At 42.9% G+C, this 14102-nt stretch overlaps 1 protein-coding gene across 1 annotated transcript in view; it reads right to left on the reverse strand.

Moving 5' to 3' along the window:
- The window catches only part of XK (X-linked Kx blood group antigen, Kell and VPS13A binding protein), a 48806-nt gene extending 35782 nt beyond the window's left edge, over positions 1–13024 (reverse strand). Inside the window, exons 1-2 of the mRNA XM_070366364.1 lie at positions 12329–13024; positions 3559–3821 (exon numbers count right to left, since the gene is read on the reverse strand). Coding sequence (XP_070222465.1) covers positions 3559–3821; positions 12329–12573 — 508 coding nt within the window. The 5' untranslated portion in view covers positions 12574–13024. The remainder of the gene's footprint in view (positions 1–3558; positions 3822–12328) is intronic.
- Between the last annotated feature and the right edge of the window lie 1078 nt (positions 13025–14102).

A 14102-nucleotide genomic window follows, 5' to 3' on the forward strand; every position in this document is an offset into this window, starting at 1 on the left:
TCTGAGGCTACCATCCCATACCTAGCAAATCACAATTTCCGAGAATGAAGCCTGGTTTTCTGTAGATTTTTTAACAAACTCCCTGGCTCCCACCTCTGGTCACATCATCACCAGAGAAGTTGAAGGAATGCTGTTCAAAGCCACTGGTTGTAACTGTCCTATGCCCAGCTTCTCTAGCATTTCTTGAACCAAGGTGATAACATGACCAATCCTGGTCAATGAGACCTAAATGAGGTTTATTAGGGAGGTTTCTGGGAAAGCTTTTACTTACTAATAATCGGGAAAGGAGTACATCAAAGCTGTATACTGTCACCCTGCTTATTTAACTTATATGCAAAGTACATCATGAGAAACAGTGGGCTGGATGAAGCACAAGCTGGAATCAAGACTGCCGAGAGAAATATCAATAACCTCAGATATGCAGATGACACCACCTCTATGGCAGAAAGTGAAGAAGAACTAAAGAGCCTTTAGATGAAAGTGAAAGAGGAGAGTGAAAAAGTTGGCTTAAAACTCAACATTCAGAAAACTAAGATCATGGCATCTGGTCCCATCACTTCATGGCAAATAGATGGGAAGTGATGGAAACAGTGGCTGACTTTACTTTTGGGGGCTCCAAAATCACTGCAGATGGTGATTGCAGCCATGAAATTAAAAGACGCTTACTACTTGGAAGGAAAGTTATGACCAACCTAGACAGCATATAAAAAGCAGAGACATTACTTTGCCAACAAAGGTCTGTTCAGTCAAAGCTATGGTTTTTCCAGTAGTCATGAATGGATGTGAAAGTTGGACTATAAAGAAAGCTGAGTGCTGAAGGGATGTGAAAGTTGGACTATAAAGAAAGCTGAGTGCTGAAGAATTGATGCTTTTGAGCTGTGGTGTTGGAGAAGACTCTTGAGAGTCCCTTGGACTGCAAGGAGATCCAACCAGTCCATCCTAAAGGAAATCAGTCCTGAATATTCATTGGAAGGACTGATGCTGAAGCTGAAACTCCAATACTTTGAATACCTAATGTGAAGAACTGACTCATTTGAAAAGACCCTGATGCTGGGAAAGATTGAAGGCAGGAAGAGAAGGGGACGACAGAGAATGAGATGGTTGGATGGCATCAACTCTATGGACATGAGTGTAAGTAAATTCCGGGAGTTGGTAATGGATAGGGAGGCCTGGCATGCTGCAGTCCGTGGGGTCGCAAAGAGTCGGACACAACTGAGTGACTGAACTAAAGGAAGAAAGACATGCCCCCTTCTGCTTCATGCTTTTCTTCCTACCTTGAATGAAGCCATGATGGATTCTATGCAGTATCAACCCAAAAGAAAGGCCAATGGAATTGTAGGGACATCAACTTTATCAGTGTGAGCAGCTGATATAATGCCAGCAATGGCCTAACTCCAATTTCTTCTTAGATGAGCAAAATAATGGGTTGTCTAACCTTGTAGTCAGGTGTTTGTTTCTTGCACCAAATGCATTCCTAATCATATGACAGATACTGCCCATGTTGGCCTCCATGACACACCCTAGCCTGTGCTCTAATTATAACTACCTTTCCCCTTCCTCAGATATGCTAAGGCAGTGATTAGGATTAGTCAAAACCTATATAAATGGCAGTTATCTGTATTTTTAAGAGGACCATGCCCACTTCCTTTCTCTATACATATTTGAATTTTCATTTAATTATCAGGGGACTCTCGAGGTGCATGTTACAGATATTCTTTGTGACACTGACATTTTATGAGATAGGTTTCATTTTCCCGAATAGAATTCCATCTGAAAAACTGTAATGTGGGTTGGCAAACTTTCTGTAAGGAGCCCGACAGTAAATACTTTATGCTCTGTGGACCACTTATTTTCTGTTGCAACTATGCAACTACTCAACTCTGCTCAAAGGGAAAAAAAAAAAGGCAGACATAGACAATGGGTAAATCAAAGGGCATGGCTGCATTCCAATAAAATTTTATTTACAAAAACAAGCACCCCCTGATTACATCCATGGGCTGCTATTTGCCAACCTCTGAGCTAAAAGACAACTTCATTTTCAGTAACTTGAGAAAAAAAATTGAACTGACATGTAAAAATCAAATTGGCTATGACCATATCTGGTCTCTTGCTGTGTTCCTGCCACATAGAAAAACAATGAACTGGGTAAAGGGTATATTGGCATGCAGAGGGCTCACCTTGGTCAATGCCCATTATAGTTATAAGTCTCTAGAAAACAAGGATGCTGCTGCATTTATTGAGCATCTACTGTCTACCTGGGGTTGTGGAAGGTGTTTTCACAGGTGTTAATCCACCAAGGTCCAAGATGTCAACTTAAAGTTCTGATATATCTTAAGAATCATAATCATTCTTATGTAATCTGGATAAGGGAGACTGTGATATACAAATAACCTGTGACTCAGCCATAAATTAAAGACATTTTACCATCCAGCCTAGATTAGAGGCAGAAAGAAGACTGAGGGAAGTTAAATTAATAAGGGTGATTTATTTTAAAATACTCCAATTTCAGTGTTATCTTAAATATGTATTTTTAAACTTAAGGCTTTTAACTCACTTTTGCTTATCTGTATAGTAAAACTTACCAGAATATCTGGTTTTCATTTACTTAACAATATTAATATTTTCAAAGGATTATTTCCTCTTTTCATATGAAGGTTTTTCACTTGTGTCCAATGCATGTGCAGTTTTTTTTTTAATCTGGCTTAATCAAAACCTGCCCTCAATTTGATGATGTGAGACTAGTCCAAAGGTTAGAGAAGTATGTTTATTTTAAAGATGAGATATCTATTAGAACTTCAAGAAGACAGGAAGAACTCCTGATGCCCTCATTCACCACAAAGAAGCTGTTACAACTGTCTCAGCTGCTTTACAACTACCGCTGAGTGACAGAGGCACAATCTGAAGAGGCCCAGCCCCTGGCAACCATCCTTTCGGCCTATGTACAGCAAGTTGTATTTTCCACAATGATCACAGCTGTGAACCTCTAGACTGTGGCCATTCCCTAACAAAAGTCAGTTTCCTTTCTTCCCTTTGGCTTGAACCTCGACAGGATTCCTGGCTGTATCAACAAAGAAAATGGCAGCAAAAGTAATGTTGCATGACTTCAAAATCGGATCACAAAAGGGATACCCTTCCACCTGGCCCTCTCTCCCTCTTAGGATATTCGCTCTTGAAAGCAGCCACCATGCTGTGAGGAGGCTCAAACTAGCCCACACGGAGAGACAAAGTGGGAAAGATCTGAGGCCCCAGCAACAGCCAGCACCGACCGTAAGAATTGTGAGTGGATAAGCCCTCAGTGGATTCCAACTCCCCATCTTTGAGCCACCCCAGTTAACGCACAGTGGAGCCGAGGTGAGCCCTTTTGAGAGCTGCCTAAACTTCAGATTCATAAGCAAAAGAAACACTATTATTTTAACTCACTACGTTTTGAGCTTAGTAACCGCAACACAGACTTCGGATGGAAGGCGCATAGAAATGAATTTCACCTGAAACAAAACAGACCTTATGTTTTGCTCTCCACGCTTCCCAAATGCAAACAGAAATAAAAAATATACATACATCGTCCGATACTGACATCCTGCTGCAAGACACTTATGTACAGCTGCAGGGTCAGCTGTGGGGCTGAGCCCAGGAAAGCCTGGATCACCGATGCCCGGCTGAATGCAGATCGGTGGGTGAATAGCTTGCCCTCTGCCTGGCCCACTTCCTTCTCAATTTCCTCTGAGTGGCCATTTTTTGGTATCTGCCGCTTCTTGGTGATGCTGACATAAGGTTCTTCAATGTGGTTTGACTGACAATAGATGCAGAAGACTTCAAAACACCTGGAAACAAACCAGCAAGTCATGATCATCAAAGGCAGACAGGATCCTGTCTTTCCTTAGTTACCCCGCTTTCTCTTAGCTTTCTCAAAGCCTTGGCTTGGTTACTCTGGACTGCAACTCGCCCCCGACCCCTGCCACTAAAATCATCCTCTCTAAGGACCAGTTGTAAGCACGCAGTCTTCTTGAGGCCCTCCAGCAGGCCAACTGGCCTGAGCATGAACCACATTGAGAGGTGACACCAAGGGCCACTGAGGCAAGGAAACCAAGCCGAGAATGGCATGGGAAGTGGTTCAGGCTCCAGAAAAAAAAAGTTCCATTTCCCTTCCTAACACTTATTAGCTGTGCAGCCTTGGACATGTCTTTTAACCCAAGTTCTGTCCCTGAATTATAAAGCAGAGATAAGACCTACTTTGCTACACTGTCATGGAGATAATGCAGTATATGGGGGTGTGTGTGCACACGTGTGCATATATATACAACACCCACCCCCACACACATATTTTAGATCCAATAGATGCTCCAAATTACTTGAGTTAAAACAGCAGCTGTGGTTGGGAGATCCCCCAGCACAGAGCAGCCTCCCACCTAGAATTCCCCTGGAAGTCCACATTACCTATTTCTGCTCTCTTAAGCCTTTTCAGAACAGGACTAAAGTCAATCATACCTGGAAGCCTGCCAGCTCTGTCTTATCTATGGAGTTTCAAGCTTGCCTGAGGATGGAGCCTGAACCAGTCACCTTTCTAGACTGATAGAGTAGTTGGCTTTTAAAACTGGATTTTCCTCTATAGGTAATGATATGAATAGCGAAGAGAGGAAGAGTATTGATATATACAATTTACACACACACACACACACTTTCAAGTGGATTGAGGGATTGATAGAGGGATGGATAGACGTGTGAAATAAAATGTTAACTGTAGAATCTAGGTGGCAAGTACTTGGGTGTTCTTTGTACAATTCTTTCAAGTTGTCTTCTGTATGTTCAAAAATTTTCATAACAAAATATTGGGGAAAATGTTTTTTTCTTAGTAATAAAAAATGTTCATGGCTTTAGGTTTCAAAATTGTTAAAGGACGTTTTTCCCCAAATGTGCATTTTTATAACAACCTTATAATGCTGCCAGAAGATTTTATGGCTTCATTTATTTTATTGAGTGTTGTTAACTTTGTACTCTCACCTGGAGGCAACCAAGGAAATGAGAATACATGTATAATTCGAAATACTAAAATAAAACCTAAAGTAAGAAAGGAAATGCAGGAACTTCTTTCTTTAGTGAGTACAAAGTGGATATATTTTGTGATTATCTTTGTTCATTTGTTCCTGGGAGAAAAAGAGGTACACAGTAGTGTGTTTGTGCAAGGGGGTGGGGAGGGAGAGGCAATTGTCTGCTACATTTTGTCCACTGGGGTCATAGATACTTTAATATATTCGTTGTGTTTGACACTTTGCAACCCATGGACTGTTTAGTCCATGGAATTCTCCAGGCCAGAATACTGGAGTGGGTAGCCTTTCCCTTATCCAGGGGCTCTTCCCAACCCAGGGATAAAACCCAGGCCTCCCACACTGCAGGTGGATTCTTTACCAGCTGAGCCACAAGGGAAACCCAAGAATACTGGAGTGGTAGCCTATCCATTCTCCAGCGTATCTTCCTGACCCAGGAATCAAACTGGGGTCTCCTGCATTGCAGGCAGATTCTTACCAACTGAGCTATCAGGGAAGCCCCAATATATTACATGAAAACATGTAAAACAATGTGGGATCAACTTGTTTAGCTGAAAACAATGAAGTTCAAGGTTTTGAGCTAAGTCTAGCTGATCCAACTGAATCTGCTCTGAGGAAAAACTCAGATCTATGACTGAGGGCTGTATGAGGCCTTGTAACTTGACACAGGTGGACCACTGATCACAAGCACTAGAAGATGGAATAAACTGACCATTGTCTTTATTCTCAAATATGTAATGAATGTGGATGCACTTTGCTAAGTGCTGTGGGGAATGCAAAGATAGTTGCACACCACTGTCTCATTCAGAGATGTACATAATCTAAACAAGAAAACAGGACCTAATTAATATAAGTAATATTTATATAGCACTTTCAGTTTGTAAGATATTTCTCATAGATTAACTCACTTAGAAAGGAAAGGAAAGGAAAGTGAAGTCGCTCAGTCGTGTCCAACTCTTTGCGACCCCATGGACTGTAGCCTACCAGGCTCCTCCCTCCATGGGATTCTCCAAGCAAGAGTACTGGAGTGGGTTGCCATTTCCTTCTCCAGGGGATCTTCCCGACCCAGGGATCAAACCTGGGTCTCCTGCATTCTAGGCAGACGCTTTAACCTCTGAGCCACCACAGGGAAGCCCTTAGAAAGAAAGGTTACTGCAAAAATTTGAATACCATTATTTTTAATGGCAAAGTTCTGGGAAAACTCTGCTGCTAAGTCGCTTCAGTCGTGTCCAACTCTGTGCGACCCCATAGACGGCAGCCCACCAGGCTCTCCCGTCCCTGGGATTCTCCAGGCAAGAACACTGGAGTGGGTTGCCATTTCCTTCTCCAATGCATGAAAGTGGAAAGTGAAAGTGAAGTGGCTCAGTCGTATCCGACTCTTAGCGACCCCATGGACTGCAGCCCATCTGGCTCTTCCATCCATGGGATTTTCCAGGCAAGAGTATTGGAGTGGGGTGCCATTGCCTTCTCTGGGGAAAACTCTAACGGTCCCTAAACAAAACAATGATTAAATAAATCCTAATATGTATATTCAATGAAATATTATCCAGTCCTTAAAATTGACAGTATATACACACATATACTGACATACAAAAAAATTTTATCATGTTTGGTAAGCAAAAGGAGTAATGTATTACAATGGAAAATACATAGAAAATTCCACATTTAATAAAAAGAAAATTACATATATATATGGATACACACACATATACACATAAACAGTGGAGTGCTTCAGCTGGCTCATACTGACTCATGAGACAGTTAAATGGTTAGGAATTTTGTGAGGCAGTTCTTAAACAACTCAGTAGCTTGAAATAGGCCACGATGGAAATCTTTAAATCACAGAAATCAGCAAAGATTGCAAATCAGGGTCTTCCTTCCTACACCCCCTCCCTCCCCCTAGATGGTTCATGGTTTACCAGCTTAATGACTGTAAAAATATTGGTGAGGATATATAACAAAATATTAAGAATTGTTCCCTTTAGTTAGTCAAATCAGAGCTTTTAAATTTTTTTAGTTGTGCTTATCTGTTTTCTGCCCTTCTGTCGTTCCAGCAACAAATATGTTTTACCTGAATAGTAAAATCAAGCTCAGAATTTTTAATAACAAAACAAGCAAATGAAACAGCAGCACATATTAAGAGCTGAATGAATAAAATGAAGGTCCAGAGGAAAATGCAAGTCTCTGGATGCTGAGGAGAAGGCTGTGTTTAATGGAAGTATTTGCAGAATTACAGACAAATGACACTTCTTTGTCTACAGTGGAAACGAAGGAAGGTCCCCCAATGAACTAATCACAGAAGTGGCCCTGAAACCCAGGTGTGTGTGTTAGTTGCTCAGTCACATCCAACTCTTTGCGACCCCATGGACTGTAGGTCACCAGGCTCCTCTGTCCATGGAATTCTCCAGGCAAGAATACTGGAATGGGTTACCATTTCCTTCTCCAGGAAACCCAGGTGTGCTGCTGCTGCTGCTAAGCCGCTTCAGTCATGTCCGACTCTGTGCGACCCCATAGACGGCAGCCCATCAGGCTCCCACGTCCCTGGGATTCTCCAGGCAAGAACACTGGAGTGGGTTGCCATTTCCTTCCCCAATGCATGAAAGTGAAAAGTGAAAGTGAAGTCGCTCAGTCGTGTCCAACTCCTAGCGACCCCATAGACTGCAGCCCACCAGGACCCTCCATCCATGGGATTTTCCAGGCAAGAGCACTGGAGTGGGTTGCCATTGCCTTCTCCGAGGAAATCCAGGTGTACCCTCCTGTAATTCACTGTTTTTCTCAACTAATAAAAATCTTAGCACAGAAGTTTACATGTAGTAGGTATTTAATGAATTTGTGAAAGGCCCTAAGACTTCCACTATTTGTTTCCAAATGTTTTGTTGTTGTTGTTGTTGTTTTTACTTAAGAAGTTGCCTAAATGTAGCCATAAATTAAGTATTTTTATCACAATCATTCAAGATAGTTTTTCAGTTTGACCAAGGGTTGGCAAACATTTTGTGTATTTACAAAGAATAAATATTTTAGGCTTTGCAGGTCATGGTCTCTATTGCAACTACTCAGCTCTGCCACTGTAATGCAAAAGCAGCCACAGACAACACAGAAGTGAATGGGCATGCCTGTGTTCCAATAAAACTTTACAAAAACAGGCAGTAAGGGGATTTCAATGTGGGGCATGGTTTGCTAATCCCCAATGTAGGTAATCAGCAGGTTGATCCTTTTTTATTTTCATTTTATCCCATTTTCAAACATCATAGTGGAAGCAGTTTATTAGTTAGCTGAAACCATGCATGTTGGTGTCAGCATAAATAATCTGTGGTACCAGAGACCCTCTGAGGTAGTTACTAAAAACACATTTTCAAAAGAAATACTGATTATGATTTCCTCTATGCCATGTTATCTTCCTATGACATACATGCTCTGTGAAGCTACCCAAGAACCAAACTGGTTAAATAGAAAGCTCCCTGTGACCTCTGAAAAGCCACTTGCATAATCTCACTGAGCCTCAATTCTCAACTGTAAAAAAAAGATAATGACAGTTAGCTCACAAGGTTTTATAGTGGATGGAATTATATACTGTATGTGAAAGCACTTTGCAAGCAACAACAAAAAAGCTATTGATATTTAGGCTATCGTTATTTTTAAAATCTTCTCAAAGTTTACAGAAGAGAGAAATACTATGGTATTTTGCAATGTTTTTCATTGCAATGAATCATTTTGTAATGTTCTGTCAAAAATACTAGACTCACAGATCCAGAGAACACATTAGTGGTTACCAATAGGGAGCAGGAAGGGAGAAAGGCGATTAAGGGGTACAAACTCAGGTATAAAATAAGCTACAAGAATATACTGTATAACATGGGGAATATAGCCAATATTTTATAATAACTATAAATGGGGCATTACCTTTAAAATTGTGAATCACCATATTGTACAACTGTAACATATAACACTGTACATCAACTATACTTGAATAAAAAAATTACTAGAATGTCTTAGCATTTATTTTATAAAGCTAGATCTTTGGGTACCATTTTTCCTTCATTATACCAATAAATAAGAATGGGGGCAAATTCCTTGAACCTGTAACTCATTCATATTTATTCCTTCTCCCAATTAATTTATAAAATGAACATAATTGTAAAAGAATGAGAAATAAATTTTGTTTGTTGTTAAGAGGTGCTTTCCCCCCCACTCTGGTTATCCAGAATGTCTATTATCATTCACAATAAGATTGTCCTTATAATAGAAAAAAAGAAATTCAAGACATTATTTAATGTTCCTATCATCCCAACCTAGCCTTCATGAGGAAACAATTCTTCAAACTGCAACTACAGTTTTAAATATGAGGCTGATATAAATGAAACACGGTGCTCTCCCAAAGCCTCCCTACAAGAAAGAAGGAGCAAGGCCTAGTCTGCAGTGTTTAGTCCACCATCATTACAATGTAATGAAATCCGACTGAGCTGAGTGAATCCAAAACCAACATCTCACCTAAACAGAACAGGAGTTTGGCTAGTTAGGACCCATCCTGAATTAAAGAGAGCGAAACTTTCCCCAAACAGTTTAAAAATATTACTAAGTCCAATCGATAAGAAGGGCAGAGAGACTCTCCTTTGTTTGGGGGAAATAATTTTGATCTTTATGTAAAGCTGAAGTCTTAGAGTTAGAATAAAATCAAACAGCAGGAATAACTTTCAGTAAGATATTAACGCATGCTAACACACAACATCAAATTGCTTTTCTTTTCATCTGGAAGATAAGAGGCTTGGAATCACATTTTGTGTATCTCAGCATGGTTCCAGCATCTTCTTGAAAGAAATCAGCTGCGTTAGAATGAAAGTGCCCTTGTTGAAGGAAGTAGGTTGTTTGTTTCTTTTTTTTTAATGTGTTATTCTGTTTTTTCCCCCAAAGCACAATGACCTATTCAGAATTTTCTGGAAATAGGTCTCTTTGGAGAAGGAAATGGCAACCCACTCCAGTGTTCTTGCCTGGAGAATCCCAGGGACAGAGGAGTCTGGTGGGCTGCAGTCTATGGGGTCACACAGAGTCACACACGACTGAAGTGACTTAGCAGCAGTAGCAGCAGTACAGTGTTGAAACTTTATATATACACACACACACACACACACACATATATATATATATCAGTTGAGAAGTTATCGCTCCAAAGTACCAAACTTTTTCTTTTTTTAAATAAAGTTAAAATATTTTTACGGTAAAAACCAAAAAATGTAGAGAAGTATAATATAATAAAGGAGTAAATGATGTACTTTTCTATATTTTTCAGAAAAAAATGAAAACTACCCCATAACTCCATCATTCCGAAATTACCACTCTTAACAAATTGGTATATTTCTCTGAGCTTAGGTCTATGAGTACCATCCTGTTTTTATACATACTATTATGTCATTAGTTTTGTCTTGGGTCACTCAGTACTTAGAAACATTTTAAATGTTAGTACTGATAAGGTATTCTCATTTACCAAGATGGCAACTTAGGTTGTGTTTTTTCAATTTTGCCAAGATGACCAAACTTTCTTAAGATGGAACTATAGATAAAACACATTCCACACTCCTCAGACTTCTTTCACATAATTAAGCCAATTCCACTTGTAAGAAGCCTTGTGAATGTGGTCATCTATAAAATGGGAACAATTATATCTACTTTATGGTAAGGAGTCAATGAACTGAGAGAGAGAAACTACCACCTACCAAACCATTTACCACAAGAAGCATTTAAGAACTGTCAGTTTCCCTTTCTCTGTCACTTTACTCAAATAGCATGGGCAATGAACTTTCTTTTCACAAGATGGAGCTAAGAAATGACGAGTGCCCTGTCCAAGTAGAGCGCATTGATCCCACTGAGTGGGCACACAATCAGGTTGCTGCGGCCTACTTGGCCACGGAGGACTCGCTCCTCATTCTCTGGCCCCAGGCTGCAGGGCTTTTAAAATTCCCCTCACTTTCTTTCTCTCTCTCTGTTCCCCTCCCCCCCAACTCTTCCTTTGCTCTCATGAGGTTGGTAGCAACTTCTTACTCCTGCCAGTGCACCTGTTTCTCTTCCTCTGTAGGAGTCTGTGGCTTTCGAGCTTGGGAAACTTGTTCACCTGGTTTGTTTTGACACTGTGTAAACTACAAGTCAGTATTCTGAGTGTCAGCTGGGATGACTGTCTCTGATATGAAACGCAAAGTTTTATAATAGGGCCCTGTAAAATCTAGTTTACTACTCGACTGTGTGTGTATATAGGGCTCTGTAAAATCTATTTTGCTACTCGAATGTGTGTGTTGGTGGGGGAGATATTTTGCTGTGTGTGTGTTTGTGATGTGTTGGCTGGGGAGATATTTCCTGGTAGGAAAGATTCCCAGCTGGCTGAATTTTCTGGCAGCTGAGTGTCTGGCCTTTCTACCTCTTCCCCTTTCTCTCCCACCTATATCTAAAGTTCATTATTATAAATTTGTTTATAATCCAGATAGAAACCCTTTATTTCGCTTTTCCTACAGAGAGGTATCAAAACAACACATTTTAAACTCTCTTCATGGTCCTCAGATAAACCAAACTCTACTTCATTACCAGAAAATTTTTTACTTGTTTTGTGTTCCTACGATGTCCAGAAATGTCAGTAATAATTTTTTTTTCTCTTTACACAATAAGAGTTGGGGTCTCCGTGGCACTTGTGCTCCAGTTTCATCGGCTAAGTTTACAAGTCAGGCAGGGCTGAGTTTAGAAGTCAGGCAGGGCCCTGAAGATATTTCTACTCTGCTTCCCCCCTACCGCCCTCTCCCCTCCATGTTTCCACATCGGACAGAAAAGACGGATGCGTGGATTTTTAGGGTCGTGTATAAGAATTACATAAGTTAGTATTTGTAACTGAGCTCAGAACAGTGCCTAGTACAGTCCACTCCCCACGTGTTTGTTCAATTTCAATTCAATTCAATCAACTGTGCCCACTTCGATTCTAACGGCCATTTAGAACCCTCTTCCTAAGGCCCAGTCGCGACACGAGCTCATCCTGCCAGAGCCCACCAGGTCGCGTTGAGGATTGAGGGGCCCAAATTGGCCCTTTCCGTTGGTCAAATTCAGTCGACTGTCGGCAATTTCCATCGCTAGCCCCTAACAGGAAGGCGGTACGCCCCGGCTCCATTCCCACCCTCCCAGGTTCCTGTCGCATTCCTGTGACAGGGACGGTGGTGGAGCGGAGGAGCAGGGCGGGCCGGCCTGGGCCCCCGTCCCCGACGCCGGCCCCCTCCCCTGGGAGGCCCGGCCCCCGCCGCCGGGGGTCCCGCACGCACCTGAAGAGGGGCCCAAGCTGCAGCAGGTGCAGCAGCAGCACGAGCGGCCGGTCGCGGGTGAAGTCGCGGTGCACGAAGAGCAGCGTGAGCTGCACCAGAGCGCAGGGCAGCAGCGAGAAAAGCAGCGTCAGCGCCTGCCACATGCCGTCCCCGCCCGAGCGGTAGGTGCTGCTCAGGTACAGCGCCGCCGACGTCTCGGCCACGAACAGGAACACGGACGCCAGCACCGAGCCCGGGAATTTCATCTCCGCGCGTCAGCGGCGCGCACCGGCGGCGGACGCGGTGGCGGTGGCGGTAGCGGTGGCGGTGGCGGCGGCGGCTGCCCCGGGGGCTCCCGGCATGCCCGGCCCCAACTGCTCCCGCGCTCTGCGCTGCCCGCCGAGGGCGCGGGGCCCGGGCGCTGGAGCTGGGCCTGGGGGCGAGCGACCCGGCGGGGCTGGGGCGGGGCGCGCGGCCGGGGCGGGACACGCCCACGCGCACCGAGCGCCGCCCGCGCGCCTCAGCGCCCGTCGCGTCTCTGCGGCGACGAGCCGCGGGCGGGCCGCGAACCCGCGCCCGGCGACCGCCCGCGCCGAGCCGCACAGGAGGCGGCGGGCCCCGCCGGCCCCGCGCGCAGCCGCTGGGTCCTAAAGCCCTTTTCTCGACGCTTCTGTGGAAAACCTTCACATCCCTTCAAAAATCTGCAGCCCCGCGGGACCCGGAATTGGGATCAGGATGCCTTTCCAGCCCGGGCTCTGTTTTCTGGACCTAAATAACGCCGAATCCCTCAAAGGATCAGCGTTTCCGGTCACTTAAAAAAAACAAGCAGAGCCCGCAGATGCTTTTCAAAGTGCAAGTATATCGTCACGCACCCGGAATGTACCTTTTCATCCGACCAAGTCTGAAGCATTGCTTCCAAGGTGAAAGAGCATCATGGTAATCACGAAGAGCTAACGCTTTCCTTCCCAGAAAATCTGCTTTCAAAAATATTGATATATTCCTCCATAACTGACTAATTCAGCCTGCCGAAGACCAAGCCCTAATAAGGAAATGATTTTTTAGGCCACACCATACCTCTCTCTGCTTGCTGCTTTGTGCCAGCCCCAAGACTAACACAATGCCCTTTAACTCATTGGATCGGTGACAGCCTTCTGGACATCAGGATGGGCTCAGCCACTCCTCCCTTTGTCACTCAGAACTTGAGCCTTCATTAAATCTCTACAATTCGAGTTCTAACCTGTTCCATAAGAGATTGGACTTGAATAATTGTGAGATTCCTTTCCCCACTGAAGTTAGGTGATATCATCCATCTTCAGGCATCTCTGGCATTTTTCTCTTTAGGAATATGATGGCAACACAAATAGAATGTGAAGATTCAAGAGGAATGAAGACAAAAAATGTAGAGAACATGAAGGACTGTTTTTCTTCATTCTTCTGTGGCATGGGAAAATCTATTTATAAGGGTTAAGGGGAGGTATTCAGCCCATAGCTGAGAAGTGCCAGGCCCATTCTCTAAAAGGATTACTAATATCTATTTATAGCACCCAGCAGGTCATCATGTTCTGGATCAAGATACACACACTGTCACAAGTACAGAAGAGGCAGCCACACTCCATAAAGTATTCATTTGATATTTTATTTGACACCATCTTAACTTTTAAAGGAAAAATTAACTTGTAGCTTAAAATTATGTTAGAGCACACTCAATATTTAGCATTAGATTTTATTTTTAAGGCAAAGGATTATCACAGGTTTTATATTAAGTAGACTGTACATAAACAGGCAGGGGGTGATA

Source organism: Bos mutus, chromosome X (genome assembly GCF_027580195.1).
Source record: "Bos mutus isolate GX-2022 chromosome X, NWIPB_WYAK_1.1, whole genome shotgun sequence".
In the NCBI taxonomy this organism is placed as follows: Eukaryota; Metazoa; Chordata; class Mammalia; order Artiodactyla; family Bovidae; genus Bos; species Bos mutus.